A 13,479-nucleotide genomic window follows, 5' to 3' on the forward strand; every position below is an offset into this window, starting at 1 on the left:
ATCAGCTAAAAGGGTAAGTGACTGGTCTGCTCTCTCTCTGTGGCTCCGTCATGTCTCCGGATCCAAGGAGATGGCAGCTCAGCTGTTTTGCGCCCTAACCTGGCTTTTATGACAAAGGTTATCACAAGCTCCTTTAGATAGAGAGTGATACATTTGGATGGCTTCTTTCCTCCTCCTCACACATCAGAGGAAGAAGCCACATCTCATCTCCTCTGCCCGTGTGCGCGCTGTCCTGCTATATTGCACGTAGGGTTGCAAAATTCCGGGAATTTTCAAAGATGGAAACTTTCCACGGAAATTCATGGGAATACACGGGAATTTATGGGAATAAATTGGGAATTTTCGAAATTGAAGGTTGGCTCTTCATAGGGAACTTAAATATAGTTGGGGAAAGTATATTTTAGCATAATCTTGACTAAAAAAAACAGATGTCATTCAAGTACACTTGAATATCCATGCCATAGCACACTGCTTACTGCATGGCTATTGAGACCACACAAATTTCGCAACAGGCTCACAAATGTGAGAGTGGAAAAACTGGTTGGCATTCGTGCAAACCTAAGGCTCTTTGAGCCTGACACAGAGCCATCCTCAACAAGGCTGGACAGTGACACTGAAGACTCAGAGTTGGATGTTGATGAGGCCCAGGAAGAGCCCGTTGACTGAAAGGGTTTAGCAAAAATGCAGAGGATTGCTTGAAGGAAGATTTGCATGTTTAATGGGACTTTTTGGAGGGAGAAGGGCTCTTTTCATTTAACATTTTGTTACGATCTCAGGCACTTAGGATGTTGGACCCAATTGCAGACAGGGAGACAGAGATAAAGTATTGGTAAGATACTTTATTTTTCCAATAAAACACGATGAACAAAAAAAGGTCACTAACTAATCTCAGGATGAGATGACAAAAAATGAGACCAAAAGGAAAATCGCTCACGTAGTGAGGAACAAAACTATTCTTGAACACAAAAGAGCATAGACCTGACCATGGCAAGAGACAAGACGAACTGACACTGAACACTGGGAGACAGGGGAATTTAAACACAGGGTAACTAGACACAGGTGGGAACAATCAGGGGCGGGGCTGACACTGATGAGCACAGGAGACACACAAGGAGTGACAGGTGAAAACAATCAGGAAATTAGACACACCAGGGAACTAACGACAGACATGAAAACACAGGGAAAAGAGACCAGACAATATACAGGGAGGAAAACATGACAAGGAGAACGGAAAAACACCCACACCTAGACATAGACACGTGACATGACATAATAATCCTGACAGAACCCCCCCCCTCAAGGGACGGATACTAGACGTCCCTAAACAAAAACAAAAAAAATCCAAAAGGTCCAGCAGGGTGGATGGAGGGGGTCCGGAGGACGGGCCTTGACTGACAGCCCAGGGCACGGCAGAGGACCAGGAAGGGGTCTCGGGCGGACGGCCCGGGGGCAAGGCAGAGTTCAAAAAGGGGAACTCGGGCGGACGGCCCGGGGGCAAGGCAGAGTTCGAGGAGGGGGTCTCGGGCGGACGGCCCGGGGGCAAGGCAGAGTTCAAAAAGGGGAACTCGGGCGGACGGCCCGGGGGGAAGGCAGAGTTCGAGGAGGGGCGAAGACCACAGCTCTCAGGGGACCGGGCAGGAGCCGGTGTTGACCGGACAGGAACCGGAGCCGGTGGGACAGGTGTCGGCAAGATCCCCCACGGAAGAGGAAAAGGAGTTGGGCAGGACCCCCCGGCGAGACAGGTGATGTCGAGGCCTCCAACGAAACAGGACATGGGGTTGGCAGGGCCCCCGGCAGGAGAGAGCAGTCGGCAGGACCTCCAACGGCACAGGACATAGGGTTGGCAGGACCCCCGGCAGAAGAGTAGTCGGTGGGGCCTCCAACGGCACAGGACACAGGGCTGGCAGGACCCCCGGCAGAAGAGTAGTCGGCGGTGCCTCCAACGACACAGGACACGGGGTTGGCAGGACCCCCGGCAGAAGAGTAGTCGGTGGGGCCTCCAACGGCACAGGACACGGGGTTGGCAGGACCCCCGGCAGAAGAGTAGTCGGCGGGGCCTCCAACGGGACAGGACACAGGGTTGGCAGGACCCCCGGCAGGAGAGTAGTTGGCGAGGCCTCCAACGGCACAGGACACAGGGTTGGCAGGACCCCCGGCAGGAGAGTAGTCGGCGGGGCCTCCAACGGCACAGGACATAGAGTTGGCAGGACCCCCAGCGGAACCTCCAACGACACTTGAGTAGGGACTTGAGTGGGAACTCGAGAGAGGGCTTGAGAGGGAACTCGAGAGGAAACTTGAGAGTTGACTTGAGAGGTGACTTTTATTATTATTTTTATTACATTGCATTTAGCTGACGCTTTTATCCAAAGCGTCTTACAATAAGTACATTCGACCAGGAAGACACAACCTTGAAGAAAACAGAATCATATAAGTACATCAGGTTTCATAGAGCCAAACATTTCAAGTGCTACTCCACTGGCTTTAGGTAAGCCAGTCCTTTATTAGTATAAAAGTGCTTCGTTAGTAGTTCTAACGCTCGAAGTGGAGTCGAAAGAGATGAGTTTTCAGTTTGCGCCGGAAGATGTGCAAGCCATCTGCCGTCCTGATGTCAATGGGGAGCTCATTCCACCATCTTGGAGCCAGGACAGCAAACCCACGTGTTTTCGCCGATGGGAACTTGGGTCCCCCTCGCAGCGAGGGCGCAACGAGTCGTTGGCTGATGCAGAGCGTAGTGCACGTGCTGGGGTGTACGGTTTAACCATGTCCTGGATGTAGGAAGGGCCAGATCCATTCGCAGCATGGTAAGCAAGTACCAGTGTCTTGAAGTGGATTCTAGCAGTTACCGGAAGCCAGTGAAGGGAGCGGAGGAGCGGAGTGGTGTGGGAGAATTTAGGAAGGTTGAGAGTGGAGTATGCCATCTTTTGAGCGTACGCCACGTTTATAAATGAGGCCTCTGCTCCCAGTAATATTGTGTTAATAACAAAAGAGACAGATTTGATAGGAAATAAATGATGATTATAAACCCTTTTTAACTTCTAAAGGGCAGGAAAAAAATAGGAACGAGTGATTGATACCAGATGAAAATTTAAAAAACGTACAACAAAATGAATTTAATTTAAAATGTATTTAGAAGCAGTTCTGATAGAGCAACCAAAATCCTCACTAGAGGAGACAGACATAAAGGGGAGTCAGTCTGGCTGTGAGGACTCAAATGGTAGTATGACATACTGTATGTGTTTGTGTGACTGTGTGTATGTTGCTATTATGGTGAGTCATTGAGATGACATAAACTACATTCCAGTTGAACTAAGCAACCCCTTTACTATCTATGTCTGCATTTCTGTCTGCTCTCCGACTCCCCTCTCCCCACTCGTTATCACGTGTCCCCCCAACTCCCCATTACTCAACCTCCCAATTCTGCTCAGCTATCACTTAAGTGTAAACATATAACCACAAATGTTTATTTTTTGTAGCAGTCATGCCATGGGCTCACAGACACTCACTCATGAAATATATTTAAAAGTCTTGTCATACAGCTGGCTTACAATGATGACCTAATAATCAATTTGGTGTTGGTGTGTTTATGTCCGACTGTCCGTCTGCCTGTCTGTCTGCAAGCTATCTTGACTAATATATCAACGTCAGTAAAGTGTATAAACAGCAGCGTCGAGCCATGTCTAAAATAGTACTCTGGCTTCCTCTAGTGAATGTTTTTGGAACTGCAACATTTTTTCAGTTGACATCACATCAGCCTGTAGTTGTAGATTAAGTATAGATGTTTTCACATTTGAGAACGCGTTGGTTACCGACTAGCTGAAGTGGTGTTGTATGAGTTACTTATCCATAGTCAGTGTTTTACTTTCAACAGATTGTTGGAGAATCAGACAGGAATATCATAATGAAAACCATACTGCTGTGAAAGAAGGCAGCAGCCAAATATATTTAAATGTAGAATTGTGTTATCACTTTCAGATGGAGAACTGAATCTGTAATCTATACTCTCTTCAACGCCACCAGTTTCCATTAACAAATAATAATTGTACCTCCCAGAACACGGGAGTTGCTGGTATACCACTGTCTCGAACAGTTAGTTTGTGTGACTTTGGTGAATCCAAATTAACCCCTTAAAACACAAAAATGACTTATAATAACACAAACAAACTAACAGATTAAAGGAAATGGAACACCAGCAACTACCATTTGCTGCAGGTGAAAATGACTGTTTTTGGCTGTCTAAAGGCAGAGTAACGTGGTCAAAGTAGTCTTAATATTACGTACTCCAAAACTGATATTCGTTTTTATAGCTAGGTTTTTGTTTTAGGTATCTCAAACGCATTGCTGCTGCATCCGTCCACAAAAATCATGTTTTTTTCAAATAGGTAGCGGGCCAACCGATATCTACTGTATGTAAAACTATGACAATGGATAAGTGCATAATACAACCCCCTTTTAAAAAACACATACTGTAGGGCTAAAAACTTACCATAGAGTAGAGTAGGTGCCCTTGAGCAAGGCACCGGACCTCCCCCTTCCCCCCTCACTCCCATTGCTCCCCGGGCGCTGTACACTAGCTGCCCATGCTCCTAGTACTAGACTCCGTGTGCTAGGATGGGTTAAATGCAGAGAACAAATGCCACTGTGTGCTGTGTGCTCTGCATGTGTGACCATTAAAGAGGGTTTCATCCCTCCCAATTATATTCTTCTATTCTATTGTAACCAAATATAAGACATTTCTCAAGTGTTAACAAACTTGACTGCTCCCATAATTAATTAATTAGATTAATTAGGGTATAAACAGTTAATACTTCACAACACAGTTTAATATTGTTGTAATCAGTTATAACTTTATGATGCATACTGTTTTGAGATTAATATTCAAGTTAAGAGTTACCAGTTTGACTTTACACCTGTTCGTCCTTGAAAAATGTACTCAATCAATCTCTTTCCCTCTATACCCTTTCTTGTGTCTTGCTCCATCACTCTTTCTTTCTTTCCCTCTTTCATCCTTCCATCCCTCTCTCTCCCCAGTCCAGCTGACAGCAGGACCCCAGCCCTGGCTCCAACATGGCCAACGCTGACATTGAACACAAGATGCGCTGAGGCGGAAGAGAAGGAGGAAGTACTGGAGGAATAGAAGAAAAACCAGGGCTGGCTGTCCATTCACTTTCAATATAATCAACTGTAAAAAAGCTCATCTGAAATTGCAATTTTGACCAATGTTTTCAAAATGTGTTCTTTGTTTCCTTGTTAGTCTGATATGATTTTTCTTTCCACACTTAAAACATTGTTCTTACCTTTTTACATTTAGAAGAAACACAACTTCCTTAATTGATTGAATTGAAAGTGAACCAAACTCCACAATTAAGGATTCACAGGAATAAGTATCCAACAGACCTGGGCAAAAAGTAGTTGTATATATTTAAATACAAAGGAAGGATTATGAGAGGTTGAATTGAATTGCATCGTATTGCAAATATGACACATCCGAGGTTGAAGTTGCTTCTTGAGTCAAATGAGTATCTATATAAAGTATAGATCAAATCACTCAGACTTCTATTTATTTTTTTCCAGGTCTTACATGATTTGATGGAAAGATCTAACTACCAAAAGATATATTTTCTATCAATACAAATTGTGAAAATAATGGAAGGGGGGTAACAGATGCCAGTAGTGAGGGGAGGCAAAGGAAAGAGAAGAGAGGAGAGTAGAAAAGATTGAATTGAAAATAATGCGTCAAAAGTAAGGTGTTGAAAAAGAAAAGCAGTGTGACTGCGTTGTTCATTGTTTTTGCAACGCCTCACATTTGGGAACATGCCTTTTGTTAACCCTAATTATGCATAGTTAAAAAAAACTGCTGTTTTCTTAGACCAAAGTTCACTTTGCTGGTAAGGGAGGGAGGGAATGGAGAAAGGTATGGGATACAATAACAGAAAACTGGGTTGCATTTAAAAAGTAGGCAGGTGGGAGGAGAGCATCCAGAGAGAACTATGCTGTTTTGTGTAGTTTGAATTGTTTGCTGTGCTATAATATTCAGTTTCTCTTTAAAATATCAACCATGGTGGGAGGCCCATGACTATAGAATCCTCGGTTAAGCAGCAACAAGTTTTACGGCCAATTTGCACTATGTGATACAATCAGACTTGTTCTCAACATGGGTTTTTCTTTATAGGCATGAAACCAAACATAGGCCAATGTCTTCTATTGTTACCTATGCAGCCTTTTTATTGTGAGAACACTCCCTTTTAAAGCCCTTTGATAAGGAATAACTGGGATTTTTAAAGGCTACATCATAGTGATGCAAGATTTGGGTGTGCCCAACCAGTAGCATGCTCCACAAAGTATAAAAGCATTTGTTTTTTTACCAGGATGTGTCACCAGGTGGAGTTGTGATCTGGGGTTGACTATCAGGCAAAAATGAAACGCATCCTTTTGCATGAAGGCTTTTTCTTGATATTGACATGCTACTTTTTAAATGGGTATTCAAAGGCTTCTTTCTTAAAAATACACACCATACAAATCAGTAGCATGTGTTGCAAGTCACTTTTATAGAAGTAAGGTACCTATCCAACTTGAAATCCGTCTATTGATCAACCAACACCCAGATATTCCTCATCATTAAAGGACTGTACAAGCCTAAATACAGTCTAAATACTATTCCCTGTCCTGTTACAGTACAAGTGTAACAAAATTATATGTTTTATTGTTTTGTTTGAGTGAAAGTCATGATGTTTGCTTTTGATATTACTTCTCACATCCGTATGCCTATTAATTGTTGTTCATCTTTCAGCTTTGTTATGAAATAGTAGTAGCAATGGTAGTCTATTTTATGTAATATTGAGTCGCGTTTCTAGAAATTTGGGAGTTTTAAGGACTTTTGTTACTTTCGCTTTTCACTGTTCTATGTGTTTATGTATTATTTGTATTGTTTATTTTTTAAAGGAAATCCACTTACTGGGTTAAATACAGTGAATGTGGATTGACTCAAGCCCTTTTATTTTTAAATTGTGCAACTAGAAGCTGATTTCATTTTCCATTGTGTTTTCCACTTAGTGCACTCAACGGTTTTATTCTTACTATTTTACCCAAGACAGTCCAGTCCAGTCCAGACAGTACAGTATGGGATGGACTCTGTACGTTATAAGTTTATTATATGTTATGTTTGAACTATAGCTTGACAGTGACCACTGGGCCTACATTTTAAAAATAAAACCACCTGTGGGTGGTCTCATCAAATCTACCATGTCTGTAATTCAACCATCTTTATTGATTGAAACAGCGTGTTTTTCTTAAGAGACATTATTGAGGAAGTGATTATAAAAGACGGATATGAATAGGTGGTAGAAGGTGACCCCAGTGTAACATGTGCTCACCATTACCCACCCAATGTATTATTGAACCAATATTTAAGTAGTACCCACCTCAGTTAATACCACATCCCTCTATTTTCTTACTGCAGGCATTAACGCAAAAACAAAAAAAGACACGTTTTTTTTGCCTTTATTTTTTCCTTCTACTCCGACCGTTTTGGTTTATGTTATTTATTCATTGTTTTTTTCTTAGAGATCCTAGTTCAATCAGGAGAGACGTGATGTATGAGTACATGTTTATTATCGGGACACATGATATGCGGGAATAGTGATTGACGTATTACAACAAGTAACTGTAATGATGTTTTGGCGATTAGGCCCCGGGTTTGCAGGATGATCATTCAGGAGGGAAATAACCGCTCTGATGAACCCCCCGGGGTCTAGACACTGGTGGTGGTGATAGTAGTTCAGTCCGATCTGAAGGGAGAAGGTTTAGCTTAGCCCTGTATTTAGGAGACAGGAGACGAAGGGGTGGAGGAGGGTTGTGCGTTGACACCTGAAATGACAACTGACAGGAAGGGGAGAGCAGATTTAAAGAGGTTAGCAGGTGCAATGATTGGCTAGCCGGGGCGTAATGCCCCTGATCACTTATTGAAATAACGTGTGACACCCGATGATGTTGTCTTCCTGATTGAACTTACGCTGAGCTACATTTCAATCAGGAGAGACGTGATGTATGAGTACATGTTTATTATCGGGACACATGATATGCGGGAATAGTGATTGACGTATTACAACAAGTAACTGTAATGATGTTTTGGCGATTAGGCCCTGGGTTTGCAGGATGATCATTCAGGAGGGAAAGAACCGCTCTGATGAACCCCCAAAAGAAGTGAAGTATGAAGTACGGAGCTGTGAGCAATCCTTACCTTGCGGCTGGCTGCGGAGATCTATGGATGAAAAGAGAGATTAACATGGGGACATGATGAGCGCAGGAATCGCTTCCGGGCTGCGGGGTTAGACATGCGCGGGCCCACTGGCCGCAGCCTGCACTGCAGGGTTAACATGACGCAGACCCACTGGCCGCAACCTGCCCTCGCAGTGTTAAACCTAAGCGCGGACCTGTGTCCGCAACCTGCGCCCGCAGGGTTTAACCTAAGCGCGGACCTGTGTCCGCAACCTGCGCCCGCAGGGTTAAACCTAAACACGGACCTGTGTCCGCAACCTGCACCCGCCGGTTTAAACCTAACCGCGGACCTGTGTCCGCAACGTGACTCGGACCCACGTTCGCAACCTGCACTTGCAGGATTAGCATACGCAGATCCGGAGTCATAGCCTGACAGATACGGAACCGTAGACACGTATACATGCTGACGTGTTACCACCACCAGTTATAGATATATTTACCATCTTTTAGTGTTTGAGGGACCTTTGGATAGCCAGCACGGCACTGATGTCCGGGCGGATGTAGGATGTGAAGGCAGAGGAGGACCATCGTCCGAGTTGTTGCAGGGATGAGGATGAGACGCCTTGATTAGCAGCGGAGGTAGCTGCGCCTATCCTGAACGAATGCCCCGAGAATAATTGGGGCGATAAGCCGGATCTAATGAGAACTTGCTTTAAGTAATGATTGAACTGGTGTTGAGTTAAGGGAATATCCCCTGAAATAGAAATAGTGGTGAGAGAGGATTAATGGAAGGTCTAAGATGCAGGAATTTGATCATGGATTTATAAGGGCAGAACTGGGAGTCGATGCGGGCGGCGATGACGGAGCAGCGCCGCCGCATTTGGAGTGTTTAAGATATAAGCTAAAGTGGCTAGCGTGAAAGGATATGTCAGAAGCTGACGTCTCGATTGGAATCGAATGTAAGGGAAGCTGTGGTAAATTCACCTGTCTGAGAAAGGCATAAAAGCTAGGAGAAATAGAGCGTCGAGTAGCGCATTGATATAAGGGGAGAATAACTCACTTCTAAGTTTGGAGAGCATGAGGCGTAAAGTGGAGAGTGTAATAGGGCGTCTCCGGTCTAAGACGGGGGGAGAAGTTCTAATGAGACCTTTGAGGATGAGTTTGACTGACTGTTTTGCGAACAGCTGGGAAGCCAGGATCGGAACAGCGAACGTTAAACTGCACTCCTGCTAAGAGGCCCCGGATGCTTTTTAGATTGACTTCTTCTTTCGAGGCGTTAGATCCAGCGAGTGTGATAATAAATGTGTAGCAATAGTGGAAATCTGAGTGTGCCGCTATGCGGATGATCTCATGCAGATGTCCCCCCCAAAACGGAGGATGTGCGGTGCACGTCCTTAAGTCGGGGAAAACGCGGTCGTCATGAGGCCGACGGATGCCACGTCCAGGAAACGGGAGATGATGGCGTGCCGAAGAATATCCGCATGTAAAGTACGGTTGCCCGATGAGGAGGAGCAACTGTCGTTGAAGACGTTTATGTGGATGCACGCAGTTTGGTTAGAGGAACGTTAATACCATGAGCTTGATGTGATGCCTAGGAACTCCAGGTGTGTGACTGGGCCTATAGTTCCTCATGATTAGGAACGCTGTGCTCCTGGAGGATTCTCTTCTTCTTTCTTCTTCTCTTTTCCCAGTTGAGCGGAGTTATAGGTTAGTAATGTTGTATTTGAACACTAGATGCGTAAAGGCAACGCATGAGGAGATCTCCCTGAGCAGTGGGTGATTGAACTGGGGAGAGACAGCTATTAATATTATTTACCCGAATAGCCGGTGCACACGTAGTTTCTCCTTACTTGACTGCCGCTTAAGGCTGAAAGAGTTCCGCTGAACGATGATGGGAACTTTAAAGCGCGTCGTTAATGTCTGCTTTGAAGAGCCAGCCTTGGCCTGCGCACTATTAAGATTACATTATCTCCGTGCGTAGAAAGGGGGGGAACATTGACCTTTGTCATCGAGATTGCCCTGAGCCTTTAACAAAACGTATTAAATAATCTGATGACAGACTGTAAACAGAATAGCTGAAATTTAACAAACTAAATAACTCAGTTACCTCTAATCATTAACCCATTTTTGTATAATGTAGTTAACTCCGTGTGTTGCTGCTAGCATACATAACACCTGACGTGGAAACGTACTCGTGAATGGGGCTACAGGGCTGCTAGAAAGACGGTCGAACCCGGTGCATTTCTCCGTCTGCATGCGGTGCACTTTTGCTAAATGTTTAGACAAATTGCTCGTGCGCCCTTACATGCTAAACTCTTATTGCACTTATGGTAACAAGTATTCTCCACATCGAGACGGGTAAAGTTTAACCACACCTCGGAGCGCGTTCTCTCCGCCATCTCCGCAGTGTGCTCCGCTGCATGAAGCAGCTGCGTGTGTGTAAACTGCCCCGCCCCCTCGCACACAGACGGGGGAGAGAGATCTCGTCTGATCGAAAATACATCATAGACGCATTTGTTGTCTTGCATATTAGAAACGATGCATAGTGTTGAACTTCCTGTCGGCTCCCAGACCGTAGTCGAGGAAACGGGGGGGATGACTCTCTGTCGTCTCCCAGGGCAGAAGCAACACGCTTCGGGTTCAATAACCCATTTATCGGAGATACTGGAGAAGGCGAGCTCTTCTTGGGAGGTCGTTGCATTTATTTAGCTCTTCTGTTTCGCAAGATCACAGACCTTCCTTTTTTCTGCTGCCTCGTTATTTCTAGAAAACATGTATCTCGCTCGCTCTACCATACCATGCCCGCGCACACGCCACACCCCTCTCTTAAAGGGGTAGCGATCTCACTCTGGATGACCCAAATGTCATAACGATATACGAAACATCTCGTGAATTTGTTGCAACTGCCTCTTGCCAGCGCTACCCTGACGCCTGTTTTAGAGGTGAGGCGCAGGAGGAAGTAGCTTCAATGGGATGTAGCTTACGCCCTGCCTGCCTGCAGGATGGGTTGTGGTTGAAGCCAATGGGTAAAGCTTCGCATGCGATGGGGACCCGTTCCGCGTGAAGCCGGAAGCGCCACATTTGAGCGGCCCTGATGCCGGTGATGCCCTCTTGAGAGACTGAAGGCGTGCGTCAATTGTTTGCGTGAAGTAGCCCATTTCCATTAGCCGGAGGAACTTCCGTGGAGCCCGATTTCCTTGTCTTTTCCTCCCGCGTCCGGGTTTGCGGGGCGGCCGGCTGAAACCGCTAGCCGACTGGGGGACGCCGCTTGTAGCTTAATCCGCAAGACTGCGGAACTGAGGAATAATGCCTGGAGCTGGGACGAAGCCCTGCTGCTGCTTGTGCGTTGACACCTGAAATGACAACTGACAGGAAGGGGAGAGCAGATTTAAAGAGGTTAGCAGGTGCAATGATTGGCTAGCCGGGGCGTAATGCCCCTGATCACTTATTGAAATAACGTGTGACACCCGATGATGTTGTCTTCCTGATTGAACATACGCTGAGCTACATAAGAACTCTGTGATAACTAGCCACTTTCACACACTCCCCTAGTTTCTTGTTCTTGTGGTCCTACAGTTTTACGGTTGAGCTTGTCCTTTTCTGTAATATAACATTCATTACAAAATGTTTGATTTATTTCATAATAAACATGTATGAATTCTTGCATTTTTTGTTTCTTCTTTAATATTAGCGTAACCTTTGCTAGCAGAAACATGTAAGTATTGTAATGCTATCAAAACCCTCAAGATTTTTCGCAGATCGCTCTTTAGTCAGGAAGGAGGCTTTCAGTGAAGAGTGAGGTGGCTCTTAAAAGAGCCTTTGTGTTTCGATGGGCTGGTCTCGGGTCAGTTTAAGCCCTCTCTCCGCGGATGCGGCGGGCCAGCTGGATGTCCTTGGGCATAGATTGTCTACTCTCAAAGTCATGTATTATAGTATTGAGTCAATCATATATACCTTAACCGCAGTGGCGGCCGGCCCATAGGGGCGCTAGGGGCGCCGCCCCACCTCTTCCCACATACAAAATTAAAATTAAAAATATATTTAAAAAAAAGATTTCTTTATTTTATTTTTATTTTTAATAAACAAGGTAAATATTATATAATTGGTATCAGTAAAATGTATAATCTACAATAAAATCTCGTTTAAAATTGTGTTACGACAATGTCTAAAGTTACTGATAAGTCACATGTTTCCTGCCTGGCCTTGCCCATGTGTCATTACCTTTATATATACAGTCTATGGTCATTACCCTCTCTCGTCTGGGCGGTAAGAAAGGAGCCCTCAACCAGTGCAGCAGCAGCCACTAGCAGCTGACTGTTGCTATCTGTAAACTATGATGCCGAAACATAATTTCAGCCAATCAGCGTCGTCAAATCTGATGATCACCGGGCGCCAATGTCAGCGCCCGGTCCAGTCTGTGAGTAGTTTGGACACTAGTGACTCGTATCCGGTGGGGTGACGCAGTACGGCAGTAGTTGATGAGGATGGCTTCATGTGCAGGTGGAGTCCCCGCCCAATTCCGTTCAAGAGCTAATCTCCAATCCTTTCGAAAGGAGAAGTTTGGGAGATAAACTCTTGCTTAAAGACCTTGGACCGGACCAACCCGATTTGTATATATCGCAGCAAGCTCGTGAAAAAGACAAAACGTATCAACGAGGCTTCTCACGTAGCTGGTACACCAGAAAGGCATGGCTAGCTGGATGCAAACAGGTAAATGCTGTCTTTTGTTTCCCATGCTTGCTCTTCAAACAGCCGGGGACAGATACGATCTGTTCAGAAACTAGACAAAGGTTAAACAAGTACAAACCACAGACTGTCTGTGTCATGGAGAATACAGTCGCTGGTTTATTTATGTCTGTATAGGCCGTTGTTGTGAGTGTGGACGGTCGGAGCATATATAACGTTAGCTTAGCCAAGCTCCATTTAGAAAACACGCATTTTAAAAGGTTTTTTCGCCTGCCGTCTGTCTGCAGACTTGTCAAAGCGTTAATTCATGGTTTTTACTAACCGGTATCAGTATGTTGTTGATTCGGCATCATTTTGAAACGTGTATTACAATTAAATCACGGTAAAATATGTTCATCTTGTTGTAGTTGAAGCCCCCTTGCCAGCGATTCTCTCTCTAGTTTAGCATACTCAGCCCGACTCAGCCTGGTTGTTGGCCCGGAAAGAACCTCGATTTTATGGGGCCAGAAAAACTGTGAATTAGGACCCGCTAGCCGGTACTAGGTCAAGTGGAAACGCAACCAAAAACGGGCCCCGCGC

The 13,479-nt window shown here is 45.0% G+C and overlaps 1 protein-coding gene across 3 annotated transcripts in view; it reads left to right on the plus strand.

The window, feature by feature from the left end:
- The window catches only part of cbfb (core-binding factor subunit beta), a 52,062-nt gene extending 44,829 nt beyond the window's left edge, over positions 1-7,233 (plus strand). For 2 of the 3 annotated variants that reach the window (XM_034236074.1, XM_034236091.1), the window contains one exon: positions 5,029-7,233. Coding sequence is in view for 1 of the 3 variants with exons in the window: in XM_034236091.1 (XP_034091982.1) it covers positions 5,029-5,037 (9 nt within the window). In the remaining 2 variants the exon portion in view is untranslated. The remainder of the gene's footprint in view (positions 1-5,028) is intronic. The other variant, XM_034236083.1, reaches the window with a different exon arrangement.
- Positions 7,234-13,479: the final 6,246 nt, after the last annotated feature.

The sequence above is a fragment of the Gymnodraco acuticeps genome, unplaced genomic scaffold (assembly GCF_902827175.1).
Source record: "Gymnodraco acuticeps unplaced genomic scaffold, fGymAcu1.1, whole genome shotgun sequence".
Taxonomy (NCBI): domain Eukaryota; kingdom Metazoa; phylum Chordata; class Actinopteri; order Perciformes; family Bathydraconidae; genus Gymnodraco; species Gymnodraco acuticeps.